The sequence below is a fragment of the Anarrhichthys ocellatus genome, unplaced genomic scaffold (assembly GCF_004355925.1).
Source record: "Anarrhichthys ocellatus isolate YVR2014 unplaced genomic scaffold, GSC_Weel_1.0 scaffold20, whole genome shotgun sequence".
In the NCBI taxonomy this organism is placed as follows: domain Eukaryota; kingdom Metazoa; phylum Chordata; class Actinopteri; order Perciformes; family Anarhichadidae; genus Anarrhichthys; species Anarrhichthys ocellatus.
The window spans coordinates 1,547,520-1,571,105 of NW_022280050.1; the positions used below are offsets into that span (position 1 = coordinate 1,547,520).

A 23,586-nucleotide genomic window follows, 5' to 3' on the forward strand; every position below is an offset into this window, starting at 1 on the left:
ATACTGTAGTATTGTTCCACCCACACCTCGGACAGATGTACTTCACTTTAAATGGCCAATTTGATAATGTTAACAATGAGGCCTTGTCCACCCTCAGGATAAATCCACGAGGGCTTTGACAACAGATAGCTCCAATTTCAATAGCGAGGGTTATTGCGGGGCATTACTACGGGGGCCATATCGACCTTGTTAGTGGGCACTTAACCATCTGTACACAAATCTCCACTACAACACAGTGGGATATTTTCCGCACAGCCGTGCCTCATCTCCACACTGACCTCTACAAACTTAAGTGTCCTTTCAAGCCCATTCAAGCATACAGGCGGCATTCATAAAACACTTCCCCTATTTAAACCATAACCCCATGAGAGGTGTGCGGTCGCAGAACATTCATAGCTACGTACGGATGAAACCCGACTATGGAATATCAAATGCTCCCATCTGTCCACTTCTCACTCTCTGCCCCCCCACCCCCCGTCTTTTTGTCACTTGACACCGCCCTGTTTTAATGTCAAGGAAAGGGCATGTCTTGTAAGGAAAATGATTTGGTCCGACTGAAGACACTAGAAAATGAACAGGTCAACCAGGAGTCCCACTGGCAGATGGGTGATAAACCGTATCATTGAAATGTGAGGAGAATGAAACGACTCCACTGTGTATTTACGCGACAGCATTGGGCAGCAAGACAACCGGGGCTGGAGGGCAATATTTTCCAAAACCATACTGGAGATGTATAACACATTCAAATGCAAAACTACAGCTTGCACCATGGAAACTATTAGAATTATGCAATATCATTTGTCTACATTTAGCATGGCCCCCCTATTACATATACTATGGTGGTGAAAATGAGCGGATTCAGAGTGTAGAATGCCCTCATCTGCATTCATTAAATGTGCCCCTGGAAACAATCAAGTCTGGGAAGAAGCGACTTGAGAACAATGTAGATGGATGATGAGGTGGACCTTGTTTGCTGTGACTCCATATGGAAACTATAATACAATGAGCAAGTGTTGGACACCAATACATCCAAACAATTGCTCCAAATGTCTGTTAAGAACTCCCACTTTAAAGACAGACTGCTAACATAGACATCAGCATGCCGTCACATTAAGAGTTACCTTCCACAATGTATCTACCTATTGTACTGTACAGGCTGCTATGGATTTACAAGGACTGGTGCACACCTTACCTGATTTTTCAAATCCAGCTTGGGGCATGGGCGTCCTCCATTGAAAGATTTCTCCCTGAGCCACTTGGACCTGATCTTCAACCCACTGCCACAGGATGCACTGCAGGCTGACCAGGCTGACCAGTCACTGAGCTTACAGTCTAGGGGGCAAGGGATGTGGCAAACCTCCACCATGTAGCCTGAAATCGAACATTGGCAGACGGGAGGGAGAGGCCTCATTCAGACTTGCTCAGCGGCTGCAGCAAGGATCACAATAATAATGTCCGACAGACATGCCACTGGCTTACACTCCGCCAGACCTCGGACTTGCTTACTTTGACACTAAGACGTAATTATCGAACTAATGAGCGTCTCCTTCTGTGCTATCTTGGCATAGTAAAACTGTTTAATGGTTTTCACACTGTATACTTTTTGTTTGTTTTTGTGCTGTCTCTTAGCTGTGTTTTACACTGAAACATGTAAGAAATATATAGAAATTAAACATTTAAAATAACCAGCTACAACATGGCATTACATGACATAATTAGGGTTTCACCTATATACTAATTTCTGTGATTCCTACCTGAGTCTGTGCAGCGGGTGGGGTTGACCAGGTGTCCCTGCTGGTCAATGCAGGCCACTGCTCTGTAGCGCAGACCTTGGCCACACTCTTTCACCTCCCGGTGGCTCATCCAGCCCTGCAGCGACCCCGGAGCTGAAAGATCATGGAGGATGCATGCAGACCAGTTCCCATAGGGCTGGGACAAGAACTCATCACAGGGACACATCTCTGTCTCCTCCAGCGGGTACAGCTCCTTATTCAGGCAATGCTCCTTCTTTTTACTGCGACCTGAGGAGAAGATGGACAAAACAATGGAGAACTTCTGTGCCCTGGATGGGTGATGAACGCTGAATGAATAGAGCACAAATGGGCTAACTTGTTCCCGTGTCGGAATAAAGTATGAGCTACAGAATGGATAAATATATTCATTGTTCCAATTAAATATTAGTTCATATAGTGCCAAAAAATGTATTAATTAATTTTGTTCATTTATCTTTGATCATTCAAAATACTACAATGCCAGCAGGTCAGTGAACTAGCCAGTAAGTAAACTATAAACTCAGCATACATTGTTTACTTGTATCATTGTGATGTCAGTGTCAGCCGCCATATACAGGCACCAGCAGTCCATCATTCACCTTGATAATATCAGTGGATCGTAGCCCACTGCAGAATGAGCAAAGCTTGATGAGCTTTATCAATACTGCACACACAAATGAATGATGAGCGAGGTAAGCTGACCCATTCTTATAGGGTCGTTTTTTTAATCAAATCATATCAAAGACAAATCTGTAAAAATACAGGTTGTCAAACAGAACAGTGAAAAAAAGGTCTTGCCTTTCTAAAAAAAAGTAAGTATTATGAATGGCAAATATGACATTTTCAGTAGCAATAGCAACACAGTTGAACATAATTGTTTTTCCACCTGGTTCCATCACAGGCATAATCAAATACACAGCTCCTTCTAAACTTCTAAATTTCTGGTTACATAACACGCATTGTAGCCACAGCACTGTATGGAGGTTGGATTCATTGCATTGCATTCATTCATCTTCCCTGATATTATTTTATTTAGAGGAAATTATCATAACAAATTAATAGCTAATCAGTCAAAAGTGCTCTACCATATGACCAGTGGCAAGGAAACCCTTCTGCCTGTAATGCATATTCAAATAGCACTCTAAATGACCCCCAGGAGTAATTATTTAAAAGCATATTAAACTTTAATTTTTCTCTTTATTTTGAAGCCCCTTAAGGGAATAGTACACACTTAATGTCTTTATTACGTCACTGCAGCTAAACTCTCTGAAGGTTAGACCTGAGTAATTGTTTTGCTACAAGAAACAACACATTCTGTGCAAGTAGAATACAAAATACAAATAAGATTATTGTGTTATTCAACTAGAAAACAATTCTATATTTCTAATCATTTGTATAATCATCGTATGTCATTTGTATGCAAATGCAGCATATTTAGGCTTGGCACGTACAGTGCAGCCATTGTGTGCTACCATGAAGACCCAAAAGAGTAAAAAACTGCTGCAGCTGAGTGTTCTCCCACTGAGGAGGAAACACAAGAAAGAAAAGCTCTTTCCTTTCTTGCCTTTTGTCTTCAGATGCACATTTATTCCCTCCCTTTCTTTTACATCCATGACTTCTCCCCAGCACACAGTGGTTGCTGTTCAATAGTAATGATAAACAGTGCACAGAGAGCTTTTTGATTCAAGGGGTTGACGACGGTGGAGAAACAGCAGACGACGCAGCGCTGCACAGATATCACAGTTATATCATTAGTCAGTAATGTTCAGTTCAGGATGTGTGATCAAGTGCTGTGATTCTCTTTTGGGTGTACTCGCTTTCCCTCAGTCTCTCTCGTCTTCTTTTATATCACTGAATAATTTCATGTATTTCCCATAACCCCTAGCAACTGCACTCCAACAGAGCAAGAGTTTTTATTCTTATTTTTTATTAATTTGCAATACTCACCCTTAAAATCCACAAAACATGATCTGCTGGTGCTTCTTTTGATGGAGGATTTGGTACCAAATATTAGAAAATGGAAGGAAAGATGCACCGTGGACAGACAGCAATTGTTTCAGCATGGATTTCCAATATATACCTCAAAACACGAGCTTTTGTCTAATGAGGGGGAAAATTAATTTTGAATTCCAAAGACCTCCATTAAGACCTCCATTAAGACTAATAGAGGTAACCACTCAATACAGTTCACTTCAGGCTTCAAATAACTAGTCCTGTCCATTATCTCTGATGAGTATTAATAGATGAGCATGAGCAGGAAAGTAATTGTATGGCAGCTGAAAGGCATGTGTTCCGCTCCGACTCTGTCACTTTTAATATCAGGACAAGTAACAGATACAAACTGTCAAGCTGTCTAACTGCTAAAAAAAAAAATCGTTCTCATGATTGACTGTCTGCTCTGCATTGTTGAATAGTGTTGTATAAGAGAGCTATGGGTCTTGTTCTGTTCTCAGCAGCCATCGATGTGCTGCTGACATCAACATGTTAGCGTTGCTATAGTGCATTGTTTAAAAACAAAAAAGAAAGACGGAGTATTTTACCGTCGACGGGGCTTGATGTACATGTCATCACTAACCAAATAAAGCATTTGATGGGAATCACTGGCCCCTATGCACGATTTGCATTCAGCCATAATAAAGAGAGACGATCCAAGCAAATGCAACCGTCTCGACTGGAGTTTAGCAGAAGCTTTTGACATATCTATCATATTTTTAATGCTGAATGCAATTGATATGTTCAAATTCTGTGTTTCCCCTTAAACTGTTCTATTGACTGGATGGAAATGTTTGTGAAATAGTATTTAGATGATCATGAGCGACAAACACTGTCCCTTGAATAGTAGACTCAGTGGTGTTGTTGATATATTACATCTATCATCAGACCCCCAAACTACAAAAAAAAAATGAATGAATAAATGAAATTAATAAAATAAATTGTGAAAGTGTAAAAGGGTTCAAAACATTATGATGGAAGTTTATGATAGCCATTCCCATTTGCACTTATGTCTCATAAGTTGTTTCAGCAATTTTGGGGTTGATACCATTTGTGACACAGATTTGATTCCACAAGAGTCTCAGCTTTCCAGTCATACCCAATTTATTTGATCCATTCCAAGAGTATTTAGGGACTCCAGTATGCAAAAATATTCAAATATACCATTTTTAGAATTGGCAAAAATAACACATTGATACTGCATCCAAAATGTGATGGGGGAATGTCTGTGAAGGGGAGACTTTTGGGTACCAATAGAACCCCAAAGTTCTATTTCCCTCAACACAATTTAGCTTAATTTAGGAGCGTAATTCATTCCCCTTCCCAACAAGCTAGCATGACATGGAACCAATGGATTCATTAGGTCGTCTAGTTTCATATGATGTCAGCGTCTTCTCTTGAGATTTAATACTGCCGGTCTCCGAGGATTAAAGTAAATACTCTTGACACTGCAAAATAAAAGGGCTACAGAAATCCTTGACCTAAGCCAGATGGAGAGAGCGAAAGACACTCACATCTAACACACAGATAAAAACAAACACAAGGCCTGGTGAAAGAGTTGCTCTGCAGTTTAGCTAATTCTGCTTTATTCATGCACCCCTATTTGTTTCATGGGCCCTGGGTGTCCTCGGCCTCCTGTGTGCCCAGTGAGCAGCCCATCTGTTTCTGTAGTGGGTCTGATTGCAAACATTCTTCACCAAGTGTGAACTCACTGCCATCACATGGCAATTCACCAACAATCTGTTCAATCTACGCCACTGCTGGTGGTTGATTGTCGAGTGCCAGTGCAACATCACTTCACTTTGACAACTACATTACTGGCAACAGCAACACTTAGACCAACAGGCACCACAAATATCTGCATTTAGGACTGCAATATCCAACTTCTTATAGCATTATGCATTTTTCATTCAACGTAATTTTCCAAACTTTCTTTGTATGATATTTGTTGAGAGGATGCTCCAATCGGAGCCATACTACTGTGCAGTCTTCTTTGTCCCTGTAACACTGCCAGGAGTGTGCTGAACAGCATCTGCAGTGAGGTGAAGTATCTGCTGTGGAATAGCAAGCCCACGTATGAATTAGCTTGATAAAGATGTCAATCGATAGATAATAGACGACTGATGTCCCCTTCAGATAAATGTCAACAAAAACCTTTCCTCCACAGAACTGACTAAAAAACACACAACTGATGTTCTAATACGTTCATGCAGAATCATGCTGCATTTTTCATCTGCAATTCTTAGTTTCAATAGTTGGTAGGAATGATTCATGAGCATCTTTTTATGGATTTCAATCTCACAGTGATAACTGAGCACCTGTGAAGGCTTCTGACTGTATGAGGCTACTACCTACAAACCAAAAGAAACAACTCTTCCAACAATTAAAAGAGATTATCTCAGGGTAGTTATAATGTGTATTAATATTGTTAACGCTGCATAACTGATATATTCTTCGACTTTATATTGCTACATATATTTTCAATGCATAACAATTTATATGGCTCAGAAGTCAACAGTCCCAGAACAGTCGTGTCATAAAAGAACAAGTATCTCTATTCTATTGTAGCCCAGCTCTCCAATAACATAATATCTGATAGATAAACCACTAGACTGTGAAATATAGGTGCATAATAAATCCCATACAAACCCTCTCCCTGCACTCCAGCCTGGTGCTATATCTTCAGTTGTTGTAACTTTTCTCCCTCAACTAACTTGGAGGTTTGAGTAGATGTCAACCAATCAAGCACTCAATTAATCATTTATATGGCCCATTTAATAACATGAAATGAAATATAACTAAGTACATTTAATCAATTACATGAAATAAAAGCAGAGAATAATTGCATACTATCAGACAACTGAAGAGGAGAGAACTAAAGACATAAAGTAGGGAATACACTAGAGCAAAAGATAAAACTGAGCCATAAAATAAAATAAAATAAAATAAATTCTGTTCCCTATGGCAGATTGACCATTAGAAATACAGCATTTCTATAAAAGGCAAAGCTAAAATGATACCCATGAGGCACTTAAAAGCTTATTCTGAAAAAGAAGAGAGTCAGAGCAGTTTTGAATGGCTCAGTAACAAAGCTGGATAGTGTAGCTAACCCATTTATCTGCAGTTAAGCTCTTACAGATACACACACAACCCTGCTCTCTGATCTGTGGCAGAAATAATTCACAGAACTTAACGCTCGAATGCCCATACAACATTCAACATGCTGGCTGAGGAGAATAAATTAGCTACTCAACTCAATACTTTACCAATAAAGCGATGGGAAAAAAACAAAACAAACATTTTCCACTCAAATCAAGCCGTCCTTTATTCTGACGGGAGACAGATTCTGATTACAGCAGCATCTGTGTGAATGTGTACCATTTAAACATCAATAAATCATTATTCTATTAATGTTGAGACATTAGTATTATCAATGTAAACAAACTAGAAGACTGGCATCCTCAATGCCGTTTTTTCAGAGTAAACAGAGCTTTCAGAGCTCTTGACGAGGAGTGACATCGTAATTGCAACAGGAACCAGCAGTATTTACTGAAAATGAGATCTTAATTTTATGTTTTGCAGATACATGGTAAAGAAGTTTTCCATCTTCACACATCCCGGTGTCATTTATCCTATTCATAATAAGTATATTGACAAATCAGTATCAGTTGATGAAAGATGATACATCATTTTTTTATAATGTCGCTTGCAGCATGGATGCAAATCCTCTGCCAGGGATGATATTAATCAAGAAAGGCTGTGATTGCCACTGTGACTCAGAAGGCTGCACATCCAGCGTGACCACACAACCATAGGGTTAAACCCAGGTGAACTGATAAGCCCAGTCCACTGCTTGCCAGCCGAAAAGAAAGAAGACAGTGATAACTTGGGCCTGCTACACAGTATCCGAGAACATACAGGGCAAAGAGGCGATAGAGGTGCACGGATGGTGTGTATTGTGGAGACGTTACCAGTCTATCGGTAGACAGACACAGACAGACATTTTCGCACCTATAGGCAATATAGAATAATCAGTTCACCTTATCGGCATGTCTTTAGACTGTGGGTCGCAATAGGAGCACCTGGAGGAGACCTGCGTGGGATAAACATGTAACTTCCTCGCAGAACGGCAGCAGCAGCACCGCGGATTCTAGAACATTCTTGCTTTAAAGCCACAATGCTAACTCCTGAGCCACCCAGGCGGCGCTCATATAGATAGAATGTCACATATACAGTTGTGCTCCTATTCATGCCAATAGACCAACAAAAAGCCAAACAATCACTTGGGCTTCTGAGTGTGACATTAAACATCAGAGGCGTAACATCAAAAAAGTAAAGTACAAATCCGATGATTTGTGTGTGTGTGTGTGTGTGTGTGAAAGGGAGGGGTTAGGTCGGGGTGTCAGAAGCTGACAAAAAGTAAACCGTAGCGCAGTGCTGAGGCGTGGCTGCTCATTTTATGTGGTTTTCCTTTTTGTTTGTAAACACACCATTGTTATGGGTAATAAGTGGCATGATACAAGGGAGGCTGTTGAATTATGACAAGATGAAAATTATACATAAACCGGGGAACGTCTGTCACAAAGTGACTTACAAAAACAAGATAATTATAGCCCTTGTGTACTTTGTCGTGCATGAACAATTTTCCAACTCAATTTCCATGTATTAGCGACAGGGCTGCTGTGTTTATAGCGTTCACCGTATTCGCCAATGTTTTCTGCATGAATTCAGTCGTAGCATAGGAAATCCAAGAGACATGATGCACTACAACTGAACAGCATTTTGTTAAACAGCCTTTTGGACCGTCAAAATTACTTTTGGTTTCGACACGCAGAGCATACTGCAATATGGCTCAAGAAGGCTTTTCAACATAGCTGTATCATCTAAGGAGATGTTTTGGAAAGCTGCCAACTCCCTCAACAGCATCCTTAAGCTTAAAACCCACAGTGGATTCGCTTTACATCAATTTACCTGATTTTTAAGAAAGTGTTAAAGTCGATATACTGAGCCTTAATCACCATTACGGCCACACTCTTTCCAAATAAAACCCAGCACAAAGCCTGGGCTGATTCCACGTGTTGGATTCTTAGAGCATTATAGAAGAAGACAGGATATGTTTACTACAACCCCTCCGGCATCGGATCAAATATTCATGAAGACAAATAGTATCCAGCCTGGTCTGCAACCACAGCATGTAATTCAGATTTGCCATCTGCACTGAAATAAGAGATTGCAAGCTGTGAGAAACCTAATTTAGACCTGACATACAGTGGAAAGTTACAGTAACAGCCACAACGAGAAAAGAGGTGTGCCAAGCCACATAAACTTTACAGCAAACAAAGTATCTGCTGCCATTGACAACAACCCTGAAGATCAAGGGATGTAGTTGATTTGTACGAGGTTACTACTTCATGTTGTGGTTCATACAAGTATTTGACGTGTTGGGAATGATGATGTGTTGTTCTAGTGAAGCATTGACCCTTTGTTTGCTTGTGAATTTGAAGTACTGAGTTGATCTCTCAGGGCCATCGTAGAGAACGCTTGACCTAAGAATCCAACCTTTCCACTGGTGAAGATGAAACGGTTTGCTTGAGTGATATCTGTGTCTCCCAATCTGTTGAAGAAAGGTGGAAACTTTACCTGTGAGCACGCGATTGCGACTGCGGGAGCTGCCGCATCCAGCGCAGTCAGAAAACTTGGACCAAGCAGTTAGAGTGCAGTCATCCTTGCAAGCCACCCGACACTCTCTGATCTGAGGGGGCAAGGGGCCAGCCCATCGCAGGCACTCTGTCATATTGGCCGACTCTCCGCTCTCGCCAACACAACTGACTCCTGCAAACACAGAGGGAGGCAAGAATGTCACTCCAATTATACAGACAGTGCACACACAACGGATCACATCGCACCCAAGCTGACACCGAGTCATTGGTATTGTTTTAAAACTCCCTGCATATAATTTCTTAGCTTATCCGTGAGAGAATAAGCCTGATTTTAGCATTCGGTCACATTCACATACACAGTTTGATTGAGCAGCAACTGGAAGGGACAGGTCTACTGATATATGTTATGGTTGCTTGAATGGCCTCACAAAGAAAAGGTATTTAGAGAATTGTCACTGCGTAAGTCGTAGCTATAAAAAGCAGCGCAGCGTTCATGTTAAGATCTAGGGAAATGCTAATTCAACCTTCAAGCACAACACCCTTATCAGACTTCTTCAGACAACTGTGATTTATTGAATAAAAACAAGGCATTCATAATAACAGATAAACATAAAGGCTAAATACTTTTGATCAGAGTATCTGTATCTGATCAAAGAGGGATGGAGATATCACAACCAGGTACTGTAGCTGCAACATGTGCCTGTGTGCACTGAGAATAAGCACTTAGAACACACATCAAGACCAGATGGGTTATTTCTGTTCCTAAACACCTGATGTAGCACTCAATTAACCGGAAACAGACTTTCAGTCCAATGTGGCTGCTTTAGATTACTTTGGAAAATACCCCTGGACACGTTTTTGGTAATTCTTTGATATCTCTTCCCTCAAAATGAAAACTGTCAAAGACTTAAGGCTGCTTTGTCAGAAAAATATAGAGCAAGCCGTGGTTAAGGGAAAGAATATACACTTTAAAGTCAACTGAGAACAGGAGGATCAATATAAGAGGTGCAGCCAAACCGCTAATAAAGCAAAAGCTTGCCTTGAAAACATGAACTTTTTCCTTTTTTTTTAAACAATAAACATTTCAAAGTGAGTCTTTCAAAACCAAGAGAACACGTTATCCTCTGATGAATGATCTAATCTGGAGCGACATGCTTCATCACTTTTGTTGAAATCAAACCGGTTAAATATCCTTTCAGAGATGGAAATTCAGACCTTTGTGTTTGCAACTTGCATGTTATGGTGAAGTCATCAGGAAGCACAACTTATTAAATGTTGAAACACAGTGCAAACGCATTATTATTTTTTGTCAAACTACGACTGGCGTTTGAGACATCAAATGGGAGGTTGTGCTTGATTGAAAATTGGGTGTATTAACACACTAGAAAACAAAAAGTATATGTATTGCTCAATATCCCGGCATTGTAATCACAGCCGGTTTAATAAGTAACAAAAAATGCATCAAAGAACAAATGTTTATACGTTCACACAAATCCACATCTTGAAGCAAAAACATTGTACAGTACCAGTGTCACAGGAACCCGCATTCTTAGGGTAAAAGAATACTTTCCCTAATTACCAACAAAGTATTTCAGTCTGCATGGTACCTGGTGTCAGGGATACGTATTGAGTAAATAAAGCAACATAAATGGGGAACCTTAAAAATAGTGATGTGAGAGACTAATGCAAGTTAACGTCTTTGAAGATTCACTGATATAAAAACATGCCATTAATCCTTTTGACTGATTTCTATTTGACTTTTAAATTTTGCCCTCTGACAAAAACTGTTCGGTTTCCACATGTCTGCGGAGAATGTGTGGGATGGTCATTTACATACAAGGCCTCGACAAAGACATCGCAAGGGAGATGATAGCTGTTATTAAAGTGTGTTTATGTAACATTCACAATCACAGCGATAGATAAACAAACCTTTTATTTTGCAATGTACCCGTTTAGGTTAAAGAGCAATGATATTATGAGGTGATTCTTATTTTCCCTTTAATAAAACTGTTTGATAAACAACTAACCATTAACAGCTGTTACAGTTTTCGTCCAATTAGCCTCCCACTGAGGGAATAATTCCGCGTTCCTGTTGGCATTTAATTCTGTCCATTTACTTTGAATGGTGTTCTCTCCCAACCTCTTTCTGTCATCCCCAGCACCTTATATTAGCAATGCCCAGTACTGACATTCGGATTTTGAACTGGGAGCCATCCTTTTTTAACATAATTATTTCAGCCTCCGGTTGCCAAAGCCGAATTGCGTGGCCTCTCACATCATCTCTTCTCGCAAATGTTAGCAATTTTAGTCACAGTATCTCCGCCACTGACAGGGATCCTCTTTAATTATACACTTAGAAAGGTGAACACTTTTGAGGGGCAGTTGAAAGGACGAGCTTTGAAGAGTATTGTCGCTGTCCAGATTCATAAAATATATTCTGTGGCAATGTTGTACACTTTGAGAACACCCCCTTAAAAAAAGAACATGTCACATTTCCTAGCATTACTTTTTATGTTGATTCAGTCATACGCCTCGTATAATGTTATTCTATGTCGTGCCTTATGAAGAGTAGTGTGGATTGGATTCATCTTAACCATCAAGTCACAGTTTTCCTGAAGCAAAAGATCATCAACATGACTCAATTTCTATTGAATCATTTCTCCAACCAGTTCCAGTTCCACTCAATTTCTATTGAATCATTTCTCCAACCAGTTCCAGTTCCACTCCGGGAAGGCCACATGTTGCCTGAATTTAGACACAGTGTGTTGTAGCTATAGTGTGAAATACATTGGCTCATTGCCTTCTGCAAGTTATCGGGCACAACTTTATACGGGCTTTCGGGGTCGCCGGTTCTATTTTGTGGAAGGTTAATATTCATCTGCTCAAATCTCATCTTACTTAGTAGCACATCTTATCTGTGACCTCCGGCATGCCAGGTCAGCGTATGTCTAACAACCCTCACCTCACTCGGTCAGACATTTGCATTCATTCAACATGCAGCCTTGTATTAGACACACGCTGAGATGGGAGGAAGCATTTACCCAAGCCAAGGAATAATGTCTTTGTTAACCATAAAACCCAATAGCATGCTTGTTTCTGTTTGATTCTAACTCTACAGCACATACATGCCTGAGCCAATGTATCCAGAAATCTGACTGGTCCTTCCTGGGCTGACTTTAATCCCTTGTTGGTAATTGAACTGTTCTGTAACTGCTGTTTAAATGTTTAATCATCACTAGACAGTGGCCATCTACTGCACCACTTCCCCAGGGCTGCACAGTATTTCTACTAAAGCTTCCAATTTCCAAATAACACTTCTGTTCAGTAATTCTCCCAGGAGAGCCAACCTGGCAACCACAATGATGCTGACCTCGAGGAAAACAAAATATTTTTCTACAGTGGCTGTGTGCCTTGCGTTGCTTCTCAGTTAGTGTTAGTTCGGCCAAAACGTCACCGATGAACGTCACCGTGTTGGGTGATTTACAAAGCTAGCAATTTACAAAGCTATTCTATATTAAAATGCATAATTTTATTGACCAGTTACAATCATGACATGCAGCAAAATATGGCACTGAATAAACTAAATTCGATTCATAACTTATTTTAGTCATGACAGCTGACAATGACATTTTCCCCCCTTTTTTTTTGTCATGTTATGTGTTTTTGTTATATAATTGGGAAAGTGGTTTAAATGGCTTTAAAACTATTAAATATTAAATTACATATACTGTATGTCAATTTAAGTTTATAGACTTAGACAGAAGACGTGACCTATGCAGAGGTGACCTATATATTTTGCAGTGGAACCGGATGAATGTCTGACATGATAATGCTGCACAAGCTTGTTCATATTCAGCTTCTCAATGACGAGAGATATTTGAAGTAGGTACCATCTCGCGCACCCTTCCCACAGGATGCGCATGCTGAAACTACAGTTGAATATCAACTGCATGGGAAATGACACGGTGTTGAATATTGTGAGCGTTACTGAAATTCACGTTGAGGAAATCTGAATTTCAAACAGCAAAACAGAAAATCAAGAGCTGTTCCAAAATGAATAAAGCAATCTGACTTCATCACGTGGAAACCGCAGAAGTAATTACATGAACACAATAAAAGAAAATAAAGCTGCATCTTAATGATGTCATCAGTAGTGATATTCGGTTGTGAATGAGATTGTTTTTTACTTTCTGGGGGTGAGTGGTAGCATATAAAGAGCTCTTTTGGGACAATGCAGCTTCTTTAAAAGGTCCTTGAACAACCTAATTGAGAAACTCCTGCTGAAACTTGCTGTCATTAAATCTTTGATACGCTCTCATCCAATGGCCCCATGCCCTTAATATGGGCATATTCCCAATTATTGTGTCCTAAATATACCCCAATGTGACATTTATATGTCCTTTTCATTGAGTTGGTTCAGGCATTCACTGAGTAGAAGTAGACCCAGGATGAATTCTTTGTTGCTTCAAATCTATATTTAAATCCAGTGTTTCGACAGACTGCAAATTCCAAACCGACACTTTTCTGAAATGTCACAGGTATTTAACTCAATTATTTTCTAATCATATTCAAATAGGAAGCTCTAAAGGTCAATGAGGCTTGCTCTTAACCTGGGAAAACTACAGACACTTTCCCCATCCTCACCAAAAAAAGTCATAGAAATCCACTTGAGAAATGTCAGTCATAATTATGCTGCCGAGTAAAAGTGAGCAACGGCGAGAGCAGACATGCTGGAAAGTTCTCAAGGCGGCACACAGAAAGCCACTGAAAACTTCACTTGAATCACATCAGTAAATTAGATGGAACAGCCAGTTCCTGGGATTTATTGGGACATTTACACTCCTCTAAACGAGTCAGAAATGATCCAATTAACACTCTGGCTCTTTAACGATTTGGGCCAGTGGCAGTCTACACTCAGAGAAATGCGGCGGCTCGTGAAGGAGAGTAAACAGGAATCTGCACAGTCCAGAAAACGCACAACACATTCACACACATCCCGAGCACAATCAATTAGGACACACTACAATACTTGTGATTTGCTGCCAACAGAAATGATTATATCATGATGCAGGCAATTTGTAAGAAATTGCCTGTATCATGATATAATCATTTCTCAACATCAACAACATATTACAATGTGTTATATGACTAAAAATATCCCCATAATGCAAAACCTATCTATATTTTTTCATAAAGCAGAAATCGTGTCATTAGTTTCACCCACAGTTTTACAGACATAAAGACAGTTACATAGATAAAGGAGGGAAGAATAAACCTCTTGAATCTGTTTAGCAGGAAATTAGAATTCGCAAATTATATTTAAATTAAACAGCAATACAAGCCTGTATATCACTGACATTGTCAGATACATTATTTAGTACAGGTGCGGGTTCATCACAACAACAAATTGTGATACCTGTACAGAAATATAATTATTTCAATATATTTTGCAAATCTATGAATGTATTTCTTTTTACAAGGCATACGTGTCAATTTACAAATGCACATGCACCTTATGTGCTAATATTTTGCTGGGAAAACACAGGGAATCGAGAGATATTTACAGTGGAGGCTTTCTTTATTAGTAATGAAAACATTTCTTACAAAATATGTCTAAATATTTGTATCCATTTGGGGGAACAAAGTTGCAATTTAAACCGCTAACAGAAGCTTATTTATGTGAATTAGGAATAATTTCTGTGCATGGCTTTGCTCCTATTGTGTAACATTTTTAATGGATTTCTTCTTCGCAGAGAGTTTATTTACATTATTAATTTGCGTACTATGAATCGTAGCGCTCTCTAAAAGTCAGACTTAACGACAGTCAAGAAGCACTTATTCACAATTTCAACAAAAGACTCTATTGGAAGGAGCTGAACAAGTTTCTAAACGTTATCGTGTGAATCCATTCACAGAAGTCTGTGTATGGTTTGTAACAAGGCTGATTGTTTCTTTCAACCTGCTGCTAAGATGTGTTTGTGGCCATCCGACTGGCTGCATTCATTAATAGGAAACCAGTGCTGTGATGAGACCATCAAGCCAACAGACGGAAAGGTTCATCTCGTTACACTACCTGTACAAATTGCCTCTGACTTTTATGTTTCCATCACTTGCTTGTTAAAGGAGCAGTTCTGAAAGGGCTATTAGGTCCCATTAAACAAGTACAGAGTACATAGATGGAGGAACAAAGCTTAATATGGTGACATCACAGTAGGAGGAGAAAGAAAGAAAGAAAAAACTTGCCTCTTGTTTCTAAACCGTTTCCACAGGCTTCTTCTGGTCCAGACAATCCACGTCGAACAGAATCCGGAACCAAGCTACAGCTGTGCCACTTGTTTGTTCTCCAACTACATGGAAGCACAAAGGGCAGACAGACTTAGGGATTGCTTCTTTCACACAACAGGCAAATGTTTCAACAATGTTATTCTGTGTTTGGTTTGCAATTGGTGATCTGGCACACACGCAGCCAGCATGCAACCTCCATATAGGCAGGACAAACTATAATTTGTCATCACAAATGGCTACATTTTCATCTGATTTAGCTTTTTCTTTCTGCAGCAGTAAAATATTTAACAATAGTAATGTTACAACGTAAGCAGCATGAGAGTATGTGTCAAAATACCATGGTATCTGATGTCAATGCCATTATAAAAGCACACGCAGACATCTCAAGTAATACACAACAATGATGCACCCTTAGGTTACACACAGCCTGTGGTATTATAGAGCAGATGCCTTATCCTTGGACAGGAAAGGAAAATGGTTTCATTCAACTTGGTGTTTTTACCTATACTCTGGACACACAGGAAGTGATTCACACTCTCTCTCTTCAAACAGTGTGTCAGGGCACTCTTGACCTCCATTAGCAGACCTCTGAATGATGGTTCTGTATCTCGACTCCAAGGCGGCAGTTGCATTTTCTGTTGGACATGAAACACAATCTTCACAAAAGGTGGCAGATTAGTTGCACGGTTTTTTAAGTGACTTTTTTTTCCAGGAGCAAGAGAAAGTAAAATGATACTGACACAAATGGCAGATGTCTGGGACACCAAGTAAACAGCGACATGATATCACCATTGCGGTCTAATGTCTCAAAGTTGATCTGATGCTGATTAGCTCGCCCTTGTGGCTGTGATGTCCTCCACTTCACTGCAGTCTGTTTTCGGACACCACCACACTGTAATGGCTTCATTTGGCTCACGCTCCAAGGCTCATTACACAACACTAATTACTAAACACTGAAAATGGTGCAATTAAGAAGGTGATTACATCATCAGCGGACCCAATGGTCTACAGCATATTTACAGAGACGAGATGCCTGCTCGATTCTTTTAAAAACAATTACACACCATTTGATTTCCAAGATACTTACAGTACACATATTCAAAACCATTAAAATTCCATTTTCCTCTTGACGTGTCGGCTTAATGTAATGGACAGTTAACACTGTCATTTACACTTAAATGTAATCATTGAATACACCAGAGACATCAAGGGAGAGCATAATTGTATGGCAACATTTTTGAATATTTAAACAAAGTGTTTGGCACTGTAATACTATAGCATATGTGCCTCGTGTCTCTTGATACTATAACGATACACAACAATTCAATTATTATTGTATTGTGCAACACTGCAACTATTATTTTCATCTTGGATTAATCTACCAATTATGTTCTCAATTTATCAATCAACCGCTATAACATTAGAAAATAATACATTTCCCAAAAAAGCAAATGTAATAGCTTTTTCTCTGCAAAACAGTCTAAAACCAAGAGTCTTTTTGATTCACTCTACCGTTACACGTTGCCAATTTACCTTTACATAAATGTTGCTATTTTACAAAAACCCACGTGCCACTAGTTAGCAATAGTTATAGTTTTTCTAAAAGACTGTGGAGCTAATAGATGGGCATCACTAAATAGAGTTATTGGAAATTCATGAGAAGAGTTACCTGGCACACAGGTTGATGGGCAGGCTGTCCATTCACTGAACGGTGTCACAATGCAGTCTTTTTTGCAGGGGAGCAAACAGGGTCGGACGGTTTCTGGACGAGCAGAATCTGAACACCTAAACAAACAGACAAACAGAGGTCTTAAATTCTCTTCAACCCCCAGGCAAGGAGTGATAAACGTCCAGCGTCTCGCTGTTAACAGGACAGGGCAGTGAAACAACCGCCCTGCCCTTGACATCACACATCTCCCCACAGAAAACATGATTGATTACATGTCCCCCTGCCTGCACGCTCAGGAAAAAAGGGGGACAAATGTAAAAAATGACAGTTTTCTCACACATTCAATTTCTTCCCTGGGTACAAATATTGCTCTATGAAAAGGAACAAAAACACTGCAACTATTCAAGCAGTTTTTTTTACAGTTAAATAATATTTTGGCACTTTTAAAACCCAATTATCTACCCGCAAATCAAAATGTTTTATATCATCAATGGATCAAATACACTATGTGTCATGTGAAAGGGGTTGCTAGTAGTGACAAATCAACCAATAATTATCACCCAGCTCTGCAGTTTTTCTCAGCGCGGAGAGAACACTATTGTATTTTGGATCATTGTTTTGGAATTACACCCCTCAACTCCATTCTCATCAACCTCCTCAGCTGCAAAAGTAATCTTGTTTCAGAGGGAAAAAAAGCTCCGTCAAATCTACCGTACACTACCGGGCCCATTACCAAACAGCAGACAATGTAAGGTGACTAGCTGGTGTAAAGAGCTAAAGAGACAAATCTTTTTATCAGAAGGTGGTGGAGACTAAAATAATAGAATAAACCCAACGAGATGCATCAACTCATCGTTCCCAGAACAAACACCAATCTCGCTGGTATATCTAAATTGTCTGTATGTATCCCAACCAGCATGTTCCCTCGTCTGCCGAATTTTTGCCATTGCTTTAGCGCTTTTCCTGAAAAGAGATTTAAGTTCAGAGTTGATCCAAGGTAAATGTCTGCCTTATGAAGGTCAGCAGAGGACATCTACCACCTTGGTAAATTTAGAGTAGAAAAAAATCCTGGGCATTTTAACCATCAAAAATGTATTTTAATCCATCCCAATTAATGTGTCTGCTAGTTTCATAAGAAAATGATTAGATTGCTAACATACTGTATATCAACTTCATAAGGTAATGATATGTCAATGCAGTGTTTTCAGCTTCTTCCACTGCCCTCGGGTAGCCAGAAATAATCCATAAATGCAGCTTCAAGAATCACTTGCATTTACAAATCAATGACAACATTAAAAATATATAAATAGTTACAGTTCTCTTGCTGTGGAATGACATATATTACATGGGATTACGGATTACGACTACCACATTTATTTCCAGGATTTTAGCTAAAAGTAGGGGCGAATCACACTGCATTTATCACCCAATACACATGTAGAGAGCAGCCGCAGTAGTCTTCATGTTGCTGCCACCAAGGAGACAGAGTGTTCTAGGAGGAAAAATCAATCAAAGTCCACAGCATGGCTGCTAATTAAACCTGAGAAAAGTGAGGATATGCAAACTGTTTACCAATGAATCATTCCTGCCACGCCAAGGACACCATTACCAGGTTTTAAAGAGCAGCCCCTGACTTTTACCAATTTCGTTGTTTTAAGATAGAAAATAACCACGCATTTCCTCTGTATTTAGGCTGCTACATATCTTGTGTAACATATCCGTCATGGAGCCTTTGGCTGTGTTGTATTTTGCTCCTTGCGCAACCTTGAAGTGGTACTGATTAATGCAGCTATGCAAAATCAAATAAGTCATGAGCTTTGATGTCTTTATCAACAAGCTGCCGAACGCCCCATCCTCGACACACAAACACACACACACACACACACACACACACACAGACACACACTGAGACATCCCAATTCCATTTCAGAGCGAGTAACTTCCTTTGCCCGACAACCAGATCCAGGTCTCAGTAGAGATCCAACATGGTGCCACATCCTACCGACTGCAGAAAGCCAGCACGCACAGGACTGAGATCAAAGTATACCAACGCGTAAGGAGGCGAGATACATAAAACCCCATCCTTCCCCTACTTTATCCCTCTTCTTCTGTCTCCCTCTTTGCAGTGATGCATGCCAGAGGGCATTTCAACGCAGCTGAGCAGCTGGGGGAATACTGTGAAGTACGCCATCAGACTACAGTCATGTTCATGGTGTTCCACTGTGACATGGTTTGGAACATTAAATGTCTCTCACACATTGTTGATTATTATAATTGCAATCAAAGACGTAATTCGTCAATTTCATACGATCCAGAGTTGGTTAAATACTTAATATTTCATGGAAAATATGAATATGTAGCATGGAGTGAGTACTTTATTTGTTTACTCTTATTACCACTGCTTTAGTTTGTTAATTGATCTTCAATATGTGTCAAAGGGGAGCGTAAATGAAACTCAAAATCATTCTAGTGTGAGGTCTGAGGGCTCTGTACTAATACCAAGACAGACCCACTAACCTTTCATTGAGCCGGTTTGCACCACGGAGATTATTGCTAAGCAGGAAATGCTTAGATGCTTGCTGACTTAAGTGACACTTCTCAAGTACAACATCAAATATACTCGGGGAGATTTGAAGATATTGAGGACAATCCTGTATTTCAAACATAATCGAAGATGAACAAAGGGTAAAGCAATGGAAATGGCAGTCTGAACTCTTCTATCTAGCTCTATGCTGTCCTGTTTAAGTCTAGGAAACATGCACAGTGTATCTGCCTTCTGAATATTAATCCTATCAAATGAGGCTTGGGATGTTAAGCCAAATCTCTGCTGTTCGAGACAGTAAAACCCTGATCTTGTCTGCACATCATGGAAAGAGAGCAGAAAGGCCCAGCAACTTGTTACTGACAGTCAGAATCAACTGAATAGCATGTGTTTGGTGCTGTTCCATTAAATGAATACACTGCAGTTATAGATGAATAGCAAAGTAATGATTGACTTCACAACTTACTGTACAGGCCAGATCTGTTGTGGAGCAGAAATGACAGCTTTCATTAAAGCCTCTGTGGTGGGAGATAGGACGTTCATAAGAAAAAAGCATCTCCATAATCCACTTTATGGCCCTGTCAATACTATATCGTGCTGGAGAAGGGCAAACTTTGTGAATTATTTATAAATCTATCTTCCCGGTGTGGGGTATAACATCATTACAGTGACAGCACAAAAGCCCTTAGCAGTGTTTGATATTGTATTGCTGAAAGAGGAGTAGATAATGGCGGAGCATAAGCAAAATGAATCTCAGGTTCACAAAAAGAAATACTAAACTCAGGCAGAAAACACTAAAGGATGCTCAATATACTCTGGGGATATAATAAAAGAACAGTAGACCAACTCCTCTGGGTCATTTGTCCGTAAGTGAAAGCACAATACATCTTCAAGTAAAATACTTTTAGGATCTTTAATCATAAGCGATTTTTCTTTAAGAGAAACATGATCACTTCTCACCTCCTCCCCTAGATTTTACAGAGCTATTTTACTCCTCACTGATAATCTCTCATTCGTTTCTCTTGGGACTCATTTTCTAGTATCTACAACTCAGCAAAGTAGCAGGGTCCGATTTAGGGACGGAGGAAGAAAGTATTCTGTTACAAAGTGCCATTCATATACAGGCATAATGACTCAAGAATAGATATTTTAAGGCATATACATGGGATTCAGAGCATTAACATAGAAGCCAAAAGCAATTTGCTTTGTAGAGATAAAGTAGAGTAATGTCTACTTGACCAGAGAAAGTTGTTCCTTCTCTGTATGTGTTGTTATCCGAGCTTCTCCTTGCTTTGTTGACATAGCCTGGTCGGCCGTGGATGATCTTAGTGCATGTGAGCCACCGCTCTGCACTGTGTTCATACGATGGTTACAGCCAATAATACCTAAGACGTTTTTCCCACCCAGTTCCCCCTCAGGTAAACACTGTTAGCTCTGCTGGCACTTTTGCCTTAGTTTGCACTGGTACCACTGTTAGCACCGTTAGCTGCGAGCCGCCGGCTCAGCCATCGCCACGTTGAGTGCCGTTGAGAGGCAATATAAATGCTCCCAATCTCGTAAGAGTAGGGCTATCATAATAAGGTTTGAATATTCATTCTAAACCCCCAAAAAAACCTGGACACGATACACGCTACTGTTTATCTATTTTTGTGCATTATGTCCATGGCACAGTGTTCTGCTTGACCAATCCGCACTGAAAGTGTTGTGAAGTGTCTTTGACATCCTTCACTCGCGCATCCCACAGAACAGATACAGTTCTATTATGTTGAATATATCTACACTGACTCCATGAGACGGAGACCTCCCGCATTTTGTTATGCTTTGAGTGAAGCGTACTCTGCATAAATAACTAAAACACACAAATGCCCCACTGCATACGGTATGTGGTTTGAACTTACTGACCGTATCTATATTGATTGATCAAGGTTCCCAGTTTGTCTGCGAGCTCGTCTGTTTCCCTACAGGCAGATTCCCCTCACTTGCCACTGTGGGCGGGCAAATAAATTTAAATAATCAATATGGGCCTGTGAACGCGGTTGATTTCTTCCCATGACGCAGACATGAATACTATTTTGGTTCAGTAAATGTCTGCTGTCAGTCAGCCTGGTGAAGGCAGGTTAGAGAGCCGCTGTCCACTCAACTCCCCAGGAGATGCTGCTGACAGACGGGCAGAGACATTTACCGAAGACAGAGTCAGTGTCGATTGGATGACAGAACGCTAACACGCCACTCACGCCTAGCTTCCAGTTCGGATTCCCAGTAAAACGTTTCATTTTCAATTAACGCAAATGACGTTGTTTGACTCCCGTCATGCGGTACATTCAATGTGCGCGAGGCAGACAGCCGCGGTTGTGCAGGTTTTTTCACAATGGAATATTATATTTTATATCCGACTATCTGTTGTCTCTTTTCTTTGACTATTCCAATACATATTCCAATACATATTCATATTCTAATCCAATTAGGGAAAACACTGTTGGGGGATGAAACATATGCTCTTCTTTTCTTTACTTATCACTTCACTATAAACTAACCTGATACATCAGCGGAATGTATCACCTGCTCAATGTAGACTACCGATTGAATAGCCTCTCAGCAGACTCTGAAAACATGTAACACGCATCATATATCAATAAATATTAAACTGCTGCCTCCCCAAAAAAAAATGAAACACCTCACTTATGATGAAGACAATCATTGAAAGTCTTAACTCTTCAGTCTTAAGTACGTAAGCAAAATCCCAATACTGAGTTACAAGAATTGAACTACAAATTGCATTGCAACTTTACACATAAGATGGCTGAGTACCATCTTACTTATTTTCTGAGTACCAGCCTCCTTTTTTCAATTGTTCCCAATGAGGAGACAGCGTACGAATATGTGGCTGCCTAGAGAAAAAGCCCTGCACCCAGCCTTTAAGGACACAGGCCCTAAAGAGTGCCTGGTCGGAGAGCGTACCTTTTACTTGTCACAGGTCCAAGGTTCATCTTCATGCAGCTCACTTTGCGGATCTGAACACCCATAGCACATGTAGAGGTCCCATTCCAGGAGCTGGTTCCGTTGAGATCCATGGAGGCATCCTCAATACAGGGACCCCAGGCGGAGGCCTCCCAGTAGAATACCATGCAAGGGTGGTCATTACACACTCTCCACCCCTCCAGGGCTGGCGCTGCCGGACACTCCTTCCCTCCTAGCCACAAAGACACAGGAAATAACCACAGAATCAAAGACGTGAGGACTGCTGTGTAGGTCTTAAATTTGGCATTCTGAAAAGAAAAGCTGAGTATAGGCACAGTTCAGTGTTTGGCTGTGTTTATGAGCAAACTAAAACTAGTGCTAGTCAAAAAAAAAGCAACATTATTATGCAGCGTACATGTCATCTGCAGAGAATCGAAAATACATTTCACCTGAAGTAACAAGCTGAAGTTAGCTGCTGGAAGTCAAATGCTAATATAATCATTGACCGCTGGCTGCTTTGCGACAAAACAAATGTTTGTTCGGGTTAGCTGAGCAGACACATTACAAGTTACAACAAGTTTGAATTACAAATGAAAAGTCACAGTAAGGTCACTGTAACATATTTCACAGTCCAATTAACACACTGCCCTCAGACACATAACAACGATCTCTTACATACCCTGCTCCCTGTATCCTTGTGTCATATAT

General features: G+C 40.1%; 1 protein-coding gene across 3 annotated transcripts in view; it reads right to left on the reverse strand.

Annotated features, from left to right (window-relative positions):
- The window catches only part of thsd7ba (thrombospondin, type I, domain containing 7Ba), a 138,391-nt gene that overhangs the window by 30,462 nt on the left and 84,343 nt on the right, over positions 1–23,586 (reverse strand). For all 3 annotated transcript variants that reach the window (XM_031858667.1, XM_031858665.1, XM_031858666.1), the window contains exons 10-16: positions 22,879–23,110; positions 17,379–17,494; positions 16,212–16,344; positions 15,668–15,771; positions 9,405–9,596; positions 1,755–2,021; positions 1,193–1,371 (exon numbers count right to left, since the gene is read on the reverse strand). In XM_031858667.1, coding sequence (XP_031714527.1) covers positions 1,193–1,371; positions 1,755–2,021; positions 9,405–9,596; positions 15,668–15,771; positions 16,212–16,344; positions 17,379–17,494; positions 22,879–23,110 — 1,223 coding nt within the window. The remainder of the gene's footprint in view (positions 1–1,192; positions 1,372–1,754; positions 2,022–9,404; positions 9,597–15,667; positions 15,772–16,211; positions 16,345–17,378; positions 17,495–22,878; positions 23,111–23,586) is intronic.